This window comes from Dicentrarchus labrax, unplaced genomic scaffold (genome assembly GCF_905237075.1).
Source record: "Dicentrarchus labrax unplaced genomic scaffold, dlabrax2021, whole genome shotgun sequence".
Lineage (NCBI taxonomy): Eukaryota > Metazoa > Chordata > Actinopteri > Moronidae > Dicentrarchus > Dicentrarchus labrax.
Genome location: NW_026136722.1, coordinates 3,636,529 through 3,651,525, shown reverse-complemented (window position 1 = coordinate 3,651,525; position 14,997 = coordinate 3,636,529). Strand labels below are relative to the sequence as shown.

General features: G+C 40.2%; 1 protein-coding gene across 1 annotated transcript; it reads left to right on the top strand.

Moving 5' to 3' along the window:
* Positions 1-2,923: 2,923 nt before the first annotated feature.
* On the top strand, positions 2,924-13,831 carry cbx6b (chromobox homolog 6b). Its single transcript, XM_051388904.1, has 5 exons — positions 2,924-3,997; positions 8,352-8,634; positions 9,107-9,348; positions 10,592-10,771; positions 11,277-13,831. The coding sequence occupies exons 1-5, from the start codon at positions 3,284-3,286 to the stop codon at positions 11,505-11,507; spliced, it is 1,650 nt and encodes a 549-aa protein (XP_051244864.1). The 5' UTR covers positions 2,924-3,283; the 3' UTR covers positions 11,508-13,831.
* Positions 13,832-14,997: the final 1,166 nt, after the last annotated feature.

Sequence of the window (14,997 nt, the reverse complement as noted above, 5' to 3'; positions counted from 1 at the left end):
TTCCAAGCTGAAATACATACTGCTGTGAGCTGCACTCGACCCACAGCTCTGATGGATTTATTATTATCAAACCGTAGATTTTTCCTTTCTCTGACATGTCAGAGTCAGTGAACTCACCATGAACTCCTGGAGGAGAAGCGAAGGTGCCATGTGGATGTTGATGCATTCCGTGTGTGAATGCATGTAGAATGGCGAGGTAAGAGTAAAGCTTGTATTTTATTCTATTCACTGCATGTGTGTGTGTGTGTGTGTGTGTGTGTGTGTGTGTCTGTGAAACCTTTTATTCATATATGAATTGTTTATAGTTTAATAGATAACAGGACCTGGCAGAGAGAGGGGGAGAGAGACAGAGAGACAGAGAGAGACAGAGAGAGAGAGAGAGAGAGAGAGAGAGAGAGAGAGAGAGACAGACAGACAGAGAGAGAGACAGACAGAGAGAGACAGACAGAGAAAGAGAGAGCCTTGTACACTAGATGGCACCATCAACTAACTGGAGACATGACTGAAATTTTAAACAGCTCCATAACACACACTTATTTAATGTCTTTCTTCTCTTCTTTTCTCTTAACATTAACTTTGATGTTATCACAAACATCCCCTCTGCATACTAACTTTAGTGCTCAAGAAGCTGACATATAGTAAGTAATACTAAAACTACAACATAAAATAGTAATCCAACATGATGGCAGAAAATACATTTTATAGTGAATAAGAAATAGCTACTTAAATACTGGGAATCAATTCATCATATGTTATTAATCAGATAAAAGCTAAGATAAATGCTAATGATAGTACATTATTTCTAAACGCTCTTAATTGTAGCAGGGCAGAAGTACAAAGTAGCATAATATACAAACCAGATAAACAGAAATCTCAAGTAAAGTACAATATAATACTGAAGCACAGTAGTTTAGTGAATGCAATTAGCAGCTCTTTGATGTGTACTGTACACTTTAAACAGTCTAATAAATTACACCAGATACCTCAAAGATGCATAATATGCAACAGAAGAAGGAAAAAACAGTAACTTGCAAAACAGTGATAATAAAAAGCTTGAAATAAGCTGAAATGCACCCTTTTGGTTTCACTTATTAAGTATTTTCAGTGCAACAACTAATTTTTTCACAGCTCAGTATTATCCCTGTGAAGAGGTTAAGTCACTTGCAAAGACGTCAACAGACAAAGAATAGCACAATTTCTTTCAGGTAGAAGAATTTTTTAGACTTTCGAGTAACTGAGAAGCTCACACCAAATCCCCAGCACAGACTGTGGATAAAATCTCTGGAAAAAGTATGTTAACTAAATGACAAAATCCCAATCAAGAAAAACTTAATATCTATAATATCACGGCAGCACACAACATAAAGGTCAAGGGTGACTATGATGATAAATTGAGCTCAGAATGCTGGCCTCACGGAGGTTTTTATAGACATAATACATCAGCAGTATATTATGATCATTAACTGGGCAGCAGTGTCCAGAATTCCCCCAGACTGGCCTTTTTAATGCACTTGCAACTATTTTATTAAAGCTCAGACACAGCGGACCACGCGTGGACTGTGCTGCTGCAGTGTTGAACAATCATTTAGTTCCAATTCTTATGCTTTAAAAGCCGAATGCATGTACCCGAACCACGTACAAAGCCAGTGTTTGCACTTTCTTTATCCTAAAATGCTCAAATAAAAACCATTTAAAGCTACAAGCATCACTACAATTAACATTAGGTGTAGAGCAGCAACAATAAGAACACCATACTGCTGCAAAGCCATTTACAGCCAAAAATGCCACTAGTGACATTTAGTGTATACACTGAATACAAATGTGTGGAGCTCAGACGTTTGCTTTACTTATGTGTGAGGAGTGATTGTTTTGTATTTACTTTTCCCAGGCTCTTGTCCCCATCTCTACAGGAGTACTTACCAATCTACTTTACTATTCTAGTGTTCCAGTGGAGACTGAGAGCTATTTTCTGCTGCAGACATGTCGGATGTCTCACGCCGTTTCCCTCACCCATCTCATATTAGAGCTTTCAGTGCCTGTGACTTTGGGAAGTCTTAACTTAAATCCCTCTTAATACTTGTGTGAGGATGCACATCACACACTAATTTTATACACACAAGAGCTACTTCCCTCACGCAGTGAAGATTTTTCTCACACCTGTCTCTCTCTCTCTCTCTCTCTCTCTCTCTCTCTCTCTCTCTCTCTCTTTCTGTGAGTGTGTGTGTGTGTGAGTGTTTGTTATTTTCTCTTTGCCACTCGGTCTCTCTCATGCACACTCATACATTTATTTTTTAATTACGTGTGTGTTTGTGTACATATGCATCGCACTGAGATTAACGTGCATTTGTACTTGCAAGCCGGGTTTAATGAAACTCACAAATAGCACCAGTTCTGCTCTGCAACACACACACACACACACACACACACACACACACACACAAACTCCCATTAGGGCCATCATTCTGTCATCTCTGCTGCTGTAGAGCTGTTCCATAGGGAGCCTTGAGGCTGACTTATGGCCGTCCACACACCACATTACAGTAGGCCTGTAATGTGTTGCTGAGCAAGAAAATATTAGGCCATGGGGAGGAAAAAACTAATTTGCAGATTGTTATGCATGCAGGAAAGATCCAGTTCAGATCTGCATCTTCGATGAAAGCTTGAGAAAGAAGATTACCCCCTTCTTCGAGGCTGCACACAACATGCATTTTAGCACATGTTCCAACATCTGTATGATAGGAAATCAGATTATATTTGTTTATCTCCTGTCCACAATTCAATAAAAGTTAGCTTTAGGCTACAGGAGGAAGACAAAATGTACAAAAGGCGTTCGATCAGACTGCATGGAGCAATCTCTCTCTCTCTCTCTCTCTCTCTCTCTCTCTCTCTCTCTCTACTGTAGCCTACTCTTTCCCTCCATCTCTCTCCCCCTCATTCTGCTTTAGTATTAACAGGCTGGATTTTGCCTGAATACCGAGGACATGCGCGCTGAACAGGGGGAGGAGGTGTAACAGAGACTGCCTGCTTCTGATGTTTTGATTCCATGATCACTCAATTATGGTGCGGAACTCTCATTTTCTACTCGCTTGTTCTTTTGGAAAAGGAGAAAAGTGAGGAGGATTTTTTTCTCCATTTAGGTGCATGAACAGAATTTGACACTTTTGTTTTTTTGGGGGGGAGGCTTTTTTACTTTCTTGCGGAGAGTGTTATTATTAGATTTTTCTAATAATCGATCGCCCACGCCGCCACCCTGAAGTTCATTGTTATTATCTTGGCCGCCGGGATGGTGGCCTTCATCGGAGCGGTTATCTGCATCATCGCAGCCGTCCACACCGGATCCTCCAGGGCTGCCGCGGCGCAACAGCAACCAGCAACCGACAACCACTCGCTGTATCCGGACGCGGCGGCGCAGACCCCCGCTGCAGGGGGCTCCGTGGCCCGGGCCGGATCTTTGGGCGCTCTCCATGGTTCTGAAACCCCCAATTCGGAGGCACCAACCTTCAACATCGGGCTCGGTGGACTGGACGGGGTCACTGGACTCACCGGGCACGACCCAACCGTTAGTCGACTCATCTGCACGCCGATTCCCGCCGGGGAGTGCAACCCGAAAAACTTTCAGCAACAAGCGGAAGACCCGTCGCTGTACGCCGGCGAAGACTGGGGCTACCTCCGCACCACCGCGGAGGAGCTCCGACAGACGGTCCTGCAGCAGAAGGACCAGATATTAACGGACAAGCGGACCATCAGAGAGCTGACGGGGAAACTCACTGAGTGCGAGAAGGGTCTGGACGGAAAGAGCAGCAGCGCGGACAGACGCGGGAGCGCTGCGGGGCTGCTGGGGGGCAAAAGCACGGCTGAGGAGACGCACCTGGAGCGAATCATGGTGCGGGACAGTCCGGCTTCGACGTCCGACAGTGTCCACTTGCTCACCGTCAGAGCTGTGGATGAACTGGAGCAGGCTATCACTCAGCTCAAAGACCGCATAGAGAAGCTGGAGGTAGGTAGAGTGTAAAGAAAGAGAATCAGCCCTCCACATAAATCACCCACTGCATGCAACTAAAACAATACTTAAGAATGAATCCCCAGGAATAGTCTTGGTCCCAGATGAAGGGATTCTGAAGGCAAGAAGGACCCCCCTATTATCAGAGAGAATGGTGTTTAATGGTCTGATAACTATTTCTGCAATAAGTGATATTAAGAGTTCACCTCCATGGCTATATTTGTCTCTTTTTTTTTACTCTGTAGTCCTCTAGTCTGTTTTAGGATTTCTGGGCACACATGAGTGATTTATGAAAGCAATGATTTTCAATTATGAAGGAAAGCAAGTGAGCTATCCAACAGGCTTTATGTGTGGTTTGTGTGGTATTGGGTATTGGCAGCCAGATACCATATTTTCTATTTTTTTTTAAACAACAACATCAAATGAAGCAATTCCTTAATCAATAAGTTTAAAAAAAAAAACAACTTTTGTGTAATCTAAGAGAAGGAAACTAAAAGTCTGTTCCCATTTGTCTGCATTTAGTGTAATCAATTATTGTGTAATTGATGTTAATTGCTGATAGCAGTTGATTGCTTTGGCAAGGTGGCTAATTTATCATGCCAAGAAAACAGATGGAGATTTGAAATGAAGAGAAAGACAGCGATGGAAAGTGAGGCGAACGGAGAGAGACAAAAGGGGAGGGGGCAAAGGGGAGATGAGGATAAAGATAAAGTGGGGAGGAGAAGAAGGAGGAGGAGGAGGAGGAGATGGTGGAAGAGGAGAGAATGTAGCGGAGTAAAATGAAACATGTCTTTATCTGACCAGAATCCGATGATGTACAACCTCACATTTGGCTGGAGAAATACCATACATAATTTATGAGTTGCCTATATTTGTTGAAACCACAGACTAAACGTGCTTCTCTGCAGCATAGTACTCCTCACTCCGTGGCAGTTTATGTAGGACATGTCTGTTTGAGTCATTTTCTTTCAGGATTAAACACACTTTGCGTATCATCTTATTATCGCCACCATCAGAGGAAAACCTGCACTCTTCAGGAACTGAGGAGTTCAGACTCCTCGGCACACATTCTCCTTCGACAGAATAAGATCTGAATGCATTTGGTCTCAGGGTGACAGTTAAACCTAAAATATATTACTGTGGCCAATCTGTTTTTCTCACCCCCACTCTGTTTCTTGTACATCATTCTTCTGTGTACAGCAGGTACTTGGCCTACTTCAGTAGCACACAGTGGTGTTAACATCCTTTGTACTGGTGAAAATACAAAAAGAGTGCTCATTTGGGAATATTAGTCAGCTCAAATAACTGTGTTAAATTCCTTGCCTCCCCAGCTTTCTTCTTGCACGTGGTTTGCTCATGTGAGTGTTTTGCTGATCATGCATCATTAACAGCAACTCTTAATACCACTCACGAGACATATTTTACTACAACCAGAGTGTTAACCGTTCTTCACATGTCAGAGGAGACTCAAACAAAGTGATGTGGTAAATGGTGTGAATGTGCACTGTAATGGTTTTCAAACTATCAGTGCACATAGTCTCTGGTAGCAGTTTGAGTGGTTATGATTGTTCTTTTCCTGCAACATCAGAATGATTTCCATTCTAACCAGAGGCTCAATGATAGTAAGCGCTCTGTAAAATCATTCTGATCCAGCTCCAGTGCTGTGTTCCTTCATACTGAGCTTTACCTTTTGTCTAAGCTGCATTCGAAATAAGAATGTGAAGAGCAATTTCTTCTAGTTTATACATGGGGCTTATTTTCTCTACATTTGTATCCTTTTTTTATTGATCGAAAGAAAAAAATAGATCCTTTGTCTTTACCTATCACCATTTTCTGTGTGAGTGCCCGATCGGTACTGCAACTCTCAATAGAGATGATAATGAAACGAGATGGCTTACTCTTTAGCTACTTCCATCATTAGCCCCTGAAAAAACAACATGATTAATTCTTCTTTTTTTTTTAACCACTCACCAAATCGGACATGTTACTTGCTAAATTTACTTCCCAGACGTTACCTGCCCCGGGCAATCCTTATTAAGTGAGGCTGATGGTAATGTTAGTAGTTTTAGCAGGTGTTTGGTCATAAACCAAAGTGTTGGACAAATTAAAATTCTGACCAGATGATGGAGATTAAAAATTAAGGGATCACTAAAGTTATTGGAATTGATCCTGTGGGTCCCACATTTCATAGCAATCAGTCAAGTAATTTCCTCGCTTAAACCACTACGGTCAAACACATAGTGGTGCTAGAGGAAAACTCAGGGGATCACCAGAGTCTTTAGGATTCATCACCTTGGAAGTAAGATTGAACTTCTGTATAAAAACAATGTTGAAGTTATTTCACTGTGAAACTTCTGACCTGCAACTGGCACTAGAAGAAAAGAGAATTTGCTTTTAATCTTTATCATTCATCCTCTGGGCAGCATAAATATCTGTACAATTTCACGGCAAGTCTGGAACGAAGAGGTGACCAAGAGACACAACAACACGTGAAAAAAAATACAATGAGCACACAGATGTGAGACACATAAACTTGGTTGTCAAGTTAGTGTGGGGTGGAGGCATGTAGTATTTGATGACTTAGGAACAGTCAAGATGCCTTCACTATACTTACTCACTCTAGATTTATTTTGTATATATTTATGTATTAGAGGATACTGAACATTTTGTTTTCTCTAGAAATGTTTTGACATCTGCTCATGTTAATACCTTCCCTGGAGCCTAACCCCAGGCTCGATGACAGAACTGTCAAATATATTTGAGAGTAGATCACATATACCAAGACTCACAGGAATGGTTTTGATTTGAGTCTCCTCTTTAAGCATCAGTGCAGTCCACAGCAAGGTGCATACCTGTCTTAATACCTAACTATTACAGCAAATGTGTTTGTGCTTGAAGATAATGGTTAATGAAAAAGATAATGATAAATTACTGACAAAAAACTGGATAACAATTCTGCTGTTGATTTTACCACAAAATGTAGCTAAAAGTGTTTTGAGGGATAATGTGACAAGTCTATTGGAAAACATGTTAAAGAGGATGATCAGATTATCACATTTTCACACAGTAGTCATCATTGTAGGAAGAAATTTTCTCAGTTTGTCTGTATCATTCTATACAATACAGGCAAGCACAGTGCACAATGTATGGCTTTATGTATGGTTCAGAGTACTGTATGTGCATGTATTTTCTGTATCAATTCCCTTGTGAGTCTATGTATTTCTACTGTATACTGTGAAACAATGTGCATGGTGGATATACTGGACCACCAGCTTTAGGGATCTTGCAGAATCTGTATTTCCCACATTTTCCCTTTTGGTATAGGTGTTTATTTCAGTGAACCATTATGTGGTGGGGTCTGGCAATTTATTGTTGACTGAAATAGTTTGGTTGCTTGACAGCCTTTTCTGGCTTACGATTATTTATTCTCACTTAATTGTAAAAATATTTCTGTAGACATGAGATGGCTCAGCTTAATGAAGACCTGTTCATACCCAAAACTTAATTACACAGTGACACATTTTTGTTATCCTCTCTGTGAAAACAAGCAAGTGCTTCAAAGCTCACAGCCAGCTTTAGTCATGCCACACTATTTTTACAGCAATGTAAAATCAACAAATTAAGCCCAGAATACAGAATAAAGGATCAAGCAAAAGCATGATGAACTGTGGTTAGCTTTGCAATTCGATATAAAGGGAAAGAAGTTTAGAGGAATAGTTGGAATTTTCTCTTGCTGAGAGGTAGATGAGAAGATTGATAACACTCTCATATCTGTCAATTCAGTATGAAGCGGCATTAGCTTAGCTTAGCTTAGCATAAAGCACAACAAAACAGGAGTAAACAACTTGCTTAGCTCTGATGAAAAAAAAATCCACCAGCGCCTCTAAAGCTCACAAATGTACACATTATATCTCATTTGAGTATTCTGTACAAAAAACAAAAGTATAAAAACAACAGTTGAGTTCATGGGAGGCAATGTTGGGAAACACAACAATTTGTGATTTCATAACTAGCAACCTCACTGTACCCAGTCAAAAAATGTCCTTAAAGAAATGTTGAACTATTCCTTTAAGGACAAATCATTACAGCATAGTAAAACCCTTATTTAATCAGTCCCTAAATGTATCACCAGGCATGATATAATTTTTCAGCAAAATCAATTATTAATTGGGTCAAATAACTTCTTCTTACGCAGGCACAAACAGACATGATTGTTGAATCACTGCTATAACTGGAATGTGCATAAATGCACCATTACCTGAACTGCAGATATGTACTTAACAATATTTTCCTTAGACTGCAAAACCCACACTGTGAACCAGTTTCCATCCACTGTCTCCCTCCTCTGCAGTCAGACATTGGCCCATTTCCTCACAACCAGACGGACGGCAGCACCTCAGGAGTGCCAGATGAAGGCGGAATGTCTGTTGGCCCAGAAAGGTTGGCTGATCCCGGGCCCAGAGCTGGTGCTGACAGGCCCTGGAGGATGGAAGACTTGGAGGGGGAGCTGGAGAGGAAGGTGGAGCTGCTGGACAAAGAAAGAAAAGCCCTGAGGCTGGAAACAGAGAAACACAGACAGGAAATCGACCGGGGCATCAATAAACTACACCACAGAATCTCAGGACTGGAGGAAGGTAGCTATTAACAGAGAGGGGGAAATAATCCGGATGTGTGTGACTGTGTGTATGTGTGGGTATATATTATTGTGTAAATTAAAATATAATAAAGTGGTATACAAAAATGATGTGAAGTGATTCTGATTAATCACTTGCATGATGAGTCAAGTCACAAATTATGAGGAAAACATTTGGCATAAAAGTTACCTCAGATGTTTAATTTTTATATTAATCTTAATCAAATCAAGCCATGGGGTTTATTCTTTATGATGAATAAATGATGTTTAACTTATGTAAAAGGAAAAAAAAGATCAGACAGATTATGAAATTCCTGCCCTGCTTAAAAAAAACATATCAGATGTTTTGATGTGAAGAAAGTGCAGATCTATTTCATCCTCTTGCCAGATACATGACTGAATTGATTTCTCTTCACATTCTCTCTCACTTCTTTTGTTTTCACACTCATACTCTCTTTCTGCTTTTTTCCCAGGTATTGCAGGCCATTCTTTCCCGGAGGGATACAGACTTTCCTTCCCAACTCGGACCAACTACATGTACGCTGTTGTGAAACACTCCATCCCAACTCTGCGGGCTTTCACCGTTTGCCTTTGGCTGCGGCCTGCAGAGGGAGGAATCGGGACCCCTTTGTCTTACGCTGTTCCTGCGCAACCCAACGAACTGGTGCTGCTGCAAGGCCTGCACACCCCCACTGAGCTGCTCATCAATGACAAGGTGCTGTATCAGTAAAGCTGCATCCACTGTATATGTGAACTGACCTGTCCACTGCTTGGGTGCAATTGATTTTTCAAGGAGGTTTATGGGTCATATTTCAAACTATTTATTGATTAGATTTCTAACATGTGTTATTAAGTCAACACAGTCCATTATTACAAGTACATGTTCTGCAGAAACACATTTCAATAATAATAATAATTTACTGTATGTAAAGGAAATATATTTTCCAGATATCAACACTGGATATATTGAAATACATGTATATTTTTTATTACTGTAACTAGTGAATATTGACAATCATTGTGCAATGTATTATATTAGCAGTATATATATTGCTCAATATGTAAATTATTGCTAGATTAAAAGGTCAAGATTTACTTGTATCAATGTATCAATCTTGAGTATCAATTATTACGTTATACATGTATTTCAAAATATATGGGTGCCTTTAATCCATTTAAATATATATTTTAATATCCAGTTGTGGTTCTTCAGTCTGTGCCAGAATGTATGTGTTAATGTGTTCTATGTTCTATCACAAACACAGAGTAGTCATTTTGTATAACTTTCCTAAAAGTCACAGTGACTGGATCCAAGAGTCGGCAGCACTAATCTGGGATAGATATAGAAACTTGACAGCAACCAGTGTATATGCAGTATCTTACATAATTTATTGTCACCATAGCATCACCCCAGAGGAGTTTCATTACTGCTTTCTACAAGGCTTGCTCACTTTCTCATATTCTACCAATTGTACTGTATATAAAAAGCATTCGTCTTGAGTAGACTTTGTCTATTACAGAAGACATAGTGTACTGTAATAGCATGCAAATAAGCAGAACACATCAAATGAACGAGCCAATTTAGCAGACAAGCTAAATAGCCTCATTCATGTGTTTAAATGACAAACTAATGTACCCCATTGACAGCATTGCAGGGTGGTGTAGTGCAGTGCAGTGGCAGAGGTATAATTCAGTGAAGTCATTATGGTAATAGATGCCGGGAGTAAAAGTTCTGTGTCCTTGGAGGTAGTCGAATGTCTTTGGGACCGAGAAAATACTGTATAACAGCCAACTTTTATACCCTGAAGACTTGAGAAAGAAATGAGATGTCAGAAGAAAATCTAATAGCTAGAGCTACAGCCAGGTGACATGTCCTACCATGAATGTGAGACACTCAAAAACATCAGAATACAAAAATCTACCCCACCTAAACTCCCCTTTTGCTCTCCCATTCCTAGGTGGCGCAGTTGCCTCTAAACCTCTCCAGAGGCAGCTGGCAGCACATCTGTGTGAGCTGGAACCAGAAGGGCGGAGCCTGGCAGGCCTACCAGGGGGGAAAGCTGAGGGGCGAGGGTCACGCACTGGCAGCCGGACATCACATCAGACCTGGAGGAGTGGTCATACTTGGGCAGGAGCAGGTGATTGCAGACTAACTACAGCACTGCAAGCAAATAGTAGTTTACCCACTATGACTGTGGGTGTATTCACTTATTGACTTCTCCATGAGTTGTAAATAAAAGCATGACACACTCTAACAGCCTTTGTGTAAGTAGACACAGTAAATCTACACATTTCATTTAGCTCGAAGTGCACTACCAACCTGAGTGTTGAGGTGGTGTGTTGTGGTGTTGAATGGATAAGGTGTGTGTGTGTGTGCATAATGGTCATAAGCAACAAGGGTAACAGCCATTCAAAAGTAAAAGAACCCCCTCAAATATGGCTTCTTTATTCCGCAGTACTGCATATACTTTTTATCACATCTCCTTCATCTTCACAAAAGCAAGTCCACTGTCTTGCTCAAGGCAGCAAAGCAGTCGAAGCTGAGCCTGTGTGTGTATGAAACTGTGTTTTTGTCTTCAGTCACTCGCTCCTTTCAAGACTTTTCTCTGTAATCCATCTAACGCAACTGTTCTTTCTCTCCAGGATTCCCTGGGTGGTGGTTTTGACTCATCCCAGGCCCTGGTTGGAGAGTTGTCCCAGGTGGGTCTCTGGGACCGAGTCCTGTCTTCTAGCCAGGTTGCCAGCTTGGCTCGCTGTGGCAAAGTAACCCAGGGCAACGTGGCCCCCTGGACCGAGAACGGAGTTGAGGTTTATGGTGGAGCAACTAAAGACCCGGGAGAGCCTTGTAGTAAACACAACAGGAGCTCTCAATGACCGATGGGGGAGGCTTTGAGAAAAGGGGAAGTGAAGGAAGGGCGCGGGGAGGTGTAGAGCAACAATTTCAAGAAGGCAAGATTCAGTTTGCCCAGTAACACATACGGGATTTTCTGTGGCATGTATTAAACATATATATATATATATATATATATGTTGAGAAAACATGTAACAAAACTAGTAGGATTAGCTAGCTAACAAACTGACATTATCCAACTACTATGGGAATTATTAAACATATTTGGAAATTTGCTTTTTCAGCAACCAGCTTAGCATAAAGACTGCAAACAGGGGGAAACAGCGTTGTCCAAAAAAAACCAACATTTTTAACACCTTCCTCTTTTGTTTAATCCATACAAAAGACAAACTGTCATTTTTACGCTTTGTGTTTTGTACAGATTAAACAAACAGATACAACATCATAATTATTGAGTGTCAGTGAAATTAGGCAAATAATTGCTGCCTTTGAACAGAGCCAGGCTAGCTTTTTCTCCCTTTATGCTAAGCTAAGTTAGCCGGCTGCAGGCAGCAGCTTCATACTTACTCATACATACACGTACATGTGAGTGATATCAATCTTCTGATCAAACTCTCAGCAAGAAAACAAATAAGTGTATTTCACAAAATGTCGAACATTTCCTCTAAACTGATCAGGTCAGTGGAATTGTTGTCATTTAACAGTTAAAAACTGAGCAGAAATCACCACAGTCTATTTATTCTGTAGAGACAGCCGAGAGCTATTGACCTCCACTATGGCTGCCAGAAGTTGTGTCAAGCAAGCTGAAATCCCTCCATGAGTGCAGAAGGGTCGGCGTGAAGTTAATTAAGAGCTGCGACAGCTTTAAAATTGGGAGTCAGCGTAAGGTGATGAAAAATGTTGGAGAAAGTGGCGGGAATATTAAGTAGTAGATGGCATCAAGGAGTAGATGATGAAAGAGAAAGGAAAGAGGGAGGTCAGGGAAAAAAAATACATAGAACAGGCACTTTTAAGGAGTGATGCTACATTGTTTTCACCTCTGCATGATGTATTCATATACCTGTAATGTTTTGCCACTGCAATGTGTTGCTCACAAGTTTCACAAAAGAGGACAGCGCCTCCTGTACACGTGGCTGGCAGGAGGTTGTCTTTTTTGTTTGTCTGTGAAGGCCTGGGGGTCTCTTTTGTTCCTTGAATAAGTTACTGAACAAATCTAAAACAAGAGTCTTATTCCCTAAGGAAGTCGCAACCACTAGCAGAATGTTGCTATTTTCTTTGGTGTATTTTACATATTTTTTCACAAGCTTCTGCCCCATTTATGTCATTCTGTGCAAATGTAGAAAATCAAGGTCAGTGTGTGCTTTAATCATTAAATTATGTCTCAGATGACAACTTTTGGCTCAACCTTGTACACTACATGTTCTTTAAATTCATGCTCTTGAATGCAACCATCAAACATACTGTACATAACATTTTATCAGTTTTATTAGTTTCAGATCTGCATAATGCACTCACATGACTGTTTCCTCTTTGCGATTTTATACATGCAGCCACTCAACAATGTGGTTTGACAGCTCAACAACCTCCGACTCCTCCAACCTTCCTACATTCCATGCATGAGTTGTACTGTATGTTTGCAACATACCTCGTCATTTTGATGATTATTCTCAACTGTTGTATGAGACATGATGTTAAATACAGATTGTTCATTGGCTCTCCCTATATAGCATTAAAATAATCCTTGGTGGAAAGTGCCTGTCAGGGTGTTTATGCCCATGTAAACAAATCATCAAATGTTATTATTCTGATGGAAAATTCACACTGCGAGATATTTTGAACTAATTAAGCATCCATGTTTCTGTGAATTCCCTGGGGATTTTTTTTTTAAGATTTAAGAGAGTTTCATAAAACATTTGAAAACACAGACACAGGACTTCTGTGCAGTGTCGCCAAAACTGATGCTAAATCAGGTCAAAACCATCTTGCTGTGCCTAATAGTGTCTTTGATGATGCCTCTCAGTCTGCAGCGTTATTATTAATATTATGCCTGGTGTTTGTTCAGCTCATGTCAGAGTTTTTTGGGGCTTTTTGATAGTGATGTGGCATCATTCTGTTTACAGTTACTGGAATTGAAAGCTTTTTAACTATTGGCAATGTTTGTCTTTTCTTACATGATAATTCTGTTATTTTCTTTTTCACTGTATGCATTGATATCTTGTCTAATTTCATGTTGTTGTTTGTATAAATACTGTATGTCTTTGTCTTGTATGGTGTTGTATTGTTCTGCATATGTGCTATGTACAAACCTAAAATCTTTATTAAAGTCCTAATTTTCAGATGTAAAGAATGTGATTCATTTCTATATATATTCTATTTCTATATTCAGAAAAATGTCTGTAAGAGCTGCTCTTTCATTCAAGGACATCCACACACACACACACACACCCACTTATAATTTAAGTGCAGCAGCAACAAACTCTTCTCTGGTAAGAGTGCTCTCCAGACTCCACAAGAAAAAATCTTATTTTTTCAATGACAGAGAAGAAAGTGTATTTCTTGGTTCTCTTGGTCCTCTGTTTATTCTCCATCTAAGCAGATTACATAAGCCTGGAGCGTTCTCCCTCGGGTGAAACAGGTGTAGATGCGAGTTAAGAGTAAATTGAGGATTTAGGAGACCAAGTGAGGCATCTGTTGTATATCAGCTACTCATTTAGTCATGAAAAAACTGGTTCTATTTCTGTAGCACATGTTTTAGAGGCATAATGGGTTCAGGACCTCACATTCAGGGAAAGACTTAAATGGACAGTACACTGAAAGAAAACATGTGGCGCTTACAGTAGAACATAGACAATATTCTGTATGTAGACAGTGTCCACTACTTTATGCATATTATTGTTTAGGTCTGTGAAAACATTTCATATACAGTCTGATACTCTTCAGTGTGACATGTAACACAATATGACATAAATATCTAATTTATATATAGATAATGCAATACAATGAAATAGACCAGCAATTTTTAGAAGTTTGCATTCACTTTTATTTCTTCTTTTTTATTTAAATGAAGAAATTAATAGAAACTAATAGTTTTGTGAAATACTTTTTGGCCTTTTAGCAGAGAGTGCCATGAGAAGACTGGTAACACTTTCATATATGTCCTTAAAATATAAGGCTATAATGGCTTAGCTTAGCTAACTGACTGCAGACTACAGACTGCCCCCTTTTATTTAGTTATCATGAATGTTTCTGTGGATTTCACTGTCTTTTTATGTGCTTTCAACATACTGTGCATCAAAGCTGAGCTGACAGCACTCTCGGTCACCAGTGAGGAGCTCCACTGGTAAAAGCGACAGATTTTGTCGGTGGCAATCGTGATTCAGTATTGTCAGATTTAGCGTTAAAGGATGCATCCGTCGTTTGGACTGTGTCCCTCTGTTTGCAGTCTTTATGTTACGCTAAGCTAACCTGCTGCTTTAGCCGAAGCATGATATTTAAAGGAACACCTGTGAGTGC

Excerpts from the sequence above, each read along its gene's own strand:
- cbx6b (XM_051388904.1), top strand. The coding sequence starts at position 3,284 with ATGGTGGCCTTCATCGGAGCGGTTATCTGCATCATCGCAGCCGTCCAC. Across the intron at positions 3,998-8,351 it reads ACCGCATAGAGAAGCTGGAG|TCAGACATTGGCCCATTTCC; the intron begins GTAGGTAGAGTG and ends CCTCCTCTGCAG. Across the intron at positions 9,349-10,591 it reads AGCTGCTCATCAATGACAAG|GTGGCGCAGTTGCCTCTAAA; the intron begins GTGCTGTATCAG and ends TCCCATTCCTAG.